The 4,895-nt window shown below is 33.8% G+C and overlaps 1 protein-coding gene across 1 annotated transcript in view; it reads right to left on the bottom strand.

Annotated features, from left to right (window-relative positions):
• LOC118741326 (SET domain-containing protein SmydA-8) overlaps positions 1-4,189 on the bottom strand; it is a 10,649-nt gene extending 6,460 nt beyond the window's left edge. Inside the window, exon 1 of the mRNA XM_036473262.1 lies at positions 3,170-4,189. Coding sequence (XP_036329155.1) covers positions 3,170-3,516 — 347 coding nt within the window. The 5' untranslated portion in view covers positions 3,517-4,189. The remainder of the gene's footprint in view (positions 1-3,169) is intronic.
• Between the last annotated feature and the right edge of the window lie 706 nt (positions 4,190-4,895).

Here is a 4,895-nt window from a genome sequence, read left to right as displayed (position 1 = left end):
AACGTTGCGTATGAGTAACATTTTAATTTGCAGAGAACTTTAAAAAAATTAAAAAAACTGCGAAAACTCCAACATTGAGTCACGCATGGAATATTATCGAGCTTTTAAAGAACTCTATAGCATACATACATACATATTTATGTATGTACAAATATATCGCACACCCTGTTAAAAAGAGGCTCAACTCAAAAATCAGATTATAAAATATGTACATACTAGAGGTATACGCCGCCGGGCCACGCCGCCGCCGCCGCCGTTTTTTGTCATTTCTCACGCGCCGCCGCCGAGTTACGAAAATATCGGCGCGGCGGCGGCGGCGGCGGCGTTCGGCGCCTAGGGAATTTTGTACAAAATTTTCATGTTGTATGCACATTGAAATACATCGTTTGAAGGAACTAACTAACTACTCGTATAAAAGCACTATTTTACGAAATGAAAATTACATTTTTAAAAGATGTTTTTTTGTCATAATTTGGGCCACTGAACATTAAAAAAAAAGCGTAACTCAGAAAAATATATAGGTAACATGTTTTTCGATCGACAGCGTTTATTACAGTTAAATTAGGGTCGAATAGGGTAGAAAAGTTTTTTTCCTAAGTAGTGGTCAAACCCCAGGAAGGTTTTGCTCCCGCGCATAGCAATATTTTCTACACAGAGTTGAAGTCCCCCTTTTTGGTAAAAATTACTATTATTTTGCATTACATTCTGTTCTCCTTAGAAAAATTTGGCACTTAATATATTATTGGAAATTTAACTATTTATAAGCCATTTTTCAAACAGTGGATCAAAAAGGCCCGTTGTGGTGGGAGTTGATGGGTTAAACTTTTGGAAAAAAGTAGGCCAACCTTATTTTCAATATACAACCCGCAAAAATTCGTAAGAACTCCGTAATTTAACATAACGGTTGAAAGCTTATTGCAAAACTTTATTGATAGCGACATAAATTACCCCAATAACTTAACATTTAAATTTTTTTATTTCTTTAAATTGAAATAGTACATACGCATTTTTAGAGTACATAGAGATTTATGTATATTAGGGTGCCCATCGAAAATAGTTTTTTGTGTGCCTTAGTACTACATATTTTCAAATTGTGGAAATTATCGATGGTCAAAATATACAAAATTCATTGAAATTCAAGCAAAAATAGTCTCTCAAAAACTCACGAATCTAGAAAATCGTATTTTCTGACCTAAATCGACAGGCCGCGACCTCTAAATGGCCTTTAAAAAATCTATAAAAATAGGCAATAATATTTCTCATAAAAACGAATCAAATTAGGGGGTAGGGTCTTTAAATTTTCAAAAAAAATCATTTTCAATGGGAAACCTAATGTATATACTATATAGACTTTCTTCTGTTCGCCCATCCATCAGCAGCAGTCACTCAACATTTGAATTCAATGAATGAATTAAATAGAATTATAATCTGATGACATGATGAGATTAGAAGCCTCATGGCTCTTTGGACTCTACCTTATGGGCAGTAGCGCCGGCGTTTCCAGACGCGCCGGCGTCGCCGCCGCCGCCGATTCTTTTTGAAGTTGAACACGCCGCCGCCGCAAAGCCTGTCGGCGTAAACCTCTAGTACATACAACTGTTTGTGTATCTTATATATTCTACGAAATTTATACTACGGATATATCTAACAGTAGTTTTCTAGTTAGAGAATATAATCATGAAGAATAAACTATGTGCATTAGGGTGGTCCAAAATAAGTTATGTCGGAATTTTGATGCTCTCATCCCCTAGCACTGTTCTATATAGAAAAAAATACACTCCTATGTTTAACCGACATCAAAAAAATTAGAAGGTTATCGATTCATCGGAATTTTTCTTTTTTTTTATGTATGTTACCGCATAACTTCGGACCACTTTAACCGATTTCTATAATTATTTTCTCAAAGGTGGTCCCATACTAATATGGTTTAGATCCGATCATTGGATCATGATGAAATTAACGGAACTTCAAAATTTTTATATGAGAATTGAAGTCGGTTTTGTTTTTTGCTAAAAAATTACTTGTTTTTGTTTAATCAAAAAATATTTAGAAGTCGCTCAAAGTTTTCCATGCATTTTGTGTGGGGAAAAGAACAACTTTTCTACAAAATGGTATGGAATTCTTGAAAATCAATATTTTCAAACGAAAAACTCTGGTTCTCTTCAAGTGACTTCCAGTAATAATAAACACTTGTTTATTGAACCGTTTTTAATACTAAAGACTTTTTATTTATACCCCCATTGCTTTTTATGCCATAAACCGTTATACCATTGTACACCCCGAAACAATCACATTTGTGGGCCATAAAACTGCATACTCAAACAAACTCTGAAAAATCTGATTTAGAAGTTTAAAATTTAGATGCACTTTGCAAATTAGCAAAAAGGAATACAAGTGTTACCTTAAAAGCTGGCATTTGGCGGCAGCTTTTGTAAAACAGGCGTTTCACTTGCAAATTTTTTTAACACCACTTTATATGTATGTATGTACATTCTACAGGCTATCTAATAGATTCAGCATGGTTTTAAAAACCAAAAATACCATCGATCTAAATAAGAAAGCAAAATGGTTTTGAAAGCTTTAAAAATATGTCATTTTGGAATTTTATTTCCATTAAAATTTTTTCGATGCCAGCGACTTTACTACGTATACGTGATTTTTTTTCGTAAAAAAAATTGTTTCAGATAAAAATTAATGGATTTCTTTAGTTGAAATATGTAAACAAACAGCAACTATTCCAACTACTACGCTTTGGTATTTTACCACCTAAAAAACAAACTTGCAAAGAACTAAAAAAAATTAAAAAATACACAGTTTATTTTGTGCGGAGGTTGCAGGGTTTGTTTGTAATGATACGCCGGCAAGGAGAACACCTAGTTTAAAAGGAAAAAGGGCCATTCACATTCTCAAATGCAGTTGCAATGAAGTGATACTGACATTATTAAAAAAATGCCGGTATATACACAAGTGTCCCCTGCTTCCGGTACGCCGCTTGTTTGCTTTTTGTTTTTTTTTTTTTTGTTTACATGCGAGCAAATGTTTTTCTTTGCCAAGATGTAATGTAAACAAAAAAAAAAAGTTGATCTCTCACAACCACAAAAAACAAAAAAATAAACACTAAAAAAAAGTGGCGGAAAAGGGAACCGAATAAATGAATTTTTTCACTAACCTCAAAGGTGTTATGCAATCCAGTTGTGTGCAAACTCCATCCTCGCTTACATTTCCGGCAAAATGGACTTTTGCTTTGGCAAATATCTCACACTCACCGACATGATCGGGCGAATCAAAGCACGCACTGCACAATGGCCAATCACAATTTTCGCAGCGATCCAGTGAATCGCCATCTTCACCGAAAATCAAATCGCGATAACAACCGAGACAAACAATACCGCTATTCTGTTTGGGACCCAGCGCGAAGGGTTTTTCTTCCACAACTATGTCGCCCTTCTTTACCGGCTCCGTGGTCACCAGGCTGCGGCCCAGCAGTGGATCAACTTCAATACTTGATTTTAGCATTTTCCTTACAAATTTTTCAGCTGCACCGCGTTGCGCAGAACTGTATTTGGCTGATAATTCGTGTAGTTCAATAATTTTTGGGCTGTATCCGTCTTAGTTGCGTGTAAATAAATAGAGCGCAAATTTAATGCACTGCTTATTTTTGATTTATGCTTTTGGTTAAATTGATTTCACAGTTTTTGATACTTTGGATACTCTTTGGAAATTTCACGGTGAAGATTTTAATTGAACGGAATTGATGGCAATAGCTGATTGACGTGTTTCTGCGATTGCGAACGTTTTTCAATTATCTCTTTAACTCATCCGAAATGTGCTGCGATGCTGCTTATATACATATGTGTGACCCTACATTGCAGATGTACTATGTATCAAAAGGAATTTATTTTTAGTTTTTTTTTTTTTTTTGTATACATATACCTGATGTGCACCCTAAAGTGAGTTCTGATCGCAGAAGTTACGGAAAAGGTACGTGAAAGGGCTTTTATTGGTTATTGCGAAAAATTTTAGTTATTAATTTTTGATTGTTAAAAGATGAAGAAATTTCTATTAACTCAGAAGTTAATTACGAATTTCCAACCCGTTAATATACACATACTTATAAGGCTATAAATTACGGTAAATCAAATTGTAGCGCGCCAATAGACCGTTGTGGATTTCAATTTTTCAATTTATTTTATTTTTGTTGTTTGCGCCTTTGAGTTTTGCTGCATTTTTAAGTATTTTACTCGAAATCTCTAGCACATTTTCCGAGTTAAGTAAAAGTGCGCTAAAGAAGGCATAACAAATAAACAAAAAACCGAGAGAATTTTGTGCGTAAATACAATGCCTACATATGTATGTACATACATATGTTTGTTTGTTTATATGAATATGTATAAATGTATATACGTGTGTATGTGCATATACATAATGCGCGATTATTGTTGTGCAAAACGCAAACTATGTTAAACAAAATTACAAAGAAAGAAATTTAAAAGCATTTCTAGTAAATTTTAAATACAGAATAAATATTTTTATTTATTTACAACAGAAATAAATAACTTCCCAAATTTTGTATAGTAAATAAGTTATATGTACATAAAAACATATCGCCACCTTAATTCACAAAGGCCCCAACCAACACTTTTTTCGAAATTCTGTTTTTCAAATATTTTGGTAGGAGGTATTAAAATACACCTTCAATAAAAATTTTAAACGTCGGAGTTACATGCCACTTTTTAAAAACCCCTACCCGCTACTCTTTCTATATTTTTTTTCTTCTCTTGTAAAATAAAAAAAATGTTGGTTTGGGCCTTTGTGAATTAAGGCAATCTTTATATTCCGAATACTGTTGTTTGTATTCATCGCATATCGTAAATTTTTGTGTTTCGCACCGGTAG

The sequence above is a fragment of the Rhagoletis pomonella genome, unplaced genomic scaffold, assembly GCF_013731165.1.
Source record: "Rhagoletis pomonella isolate Grant_MI unplaced genomic scaffold, Rhpom_1.0 Rhpom_scaffold_00006, whole genome shotgun sequence".
Classification (NCBI taxonomy): domain Eukaryota; kingdom Metazoa; phylum Arthropoda; class Insecta; order Diptera; family Tephritidae; genus Rhagoletis; species Rhagoletis pomonella.
Note: the sequence above shows the minus strand (reverse complement) of the source record. Positions and strands in the feature narration are given on the sequence as shown.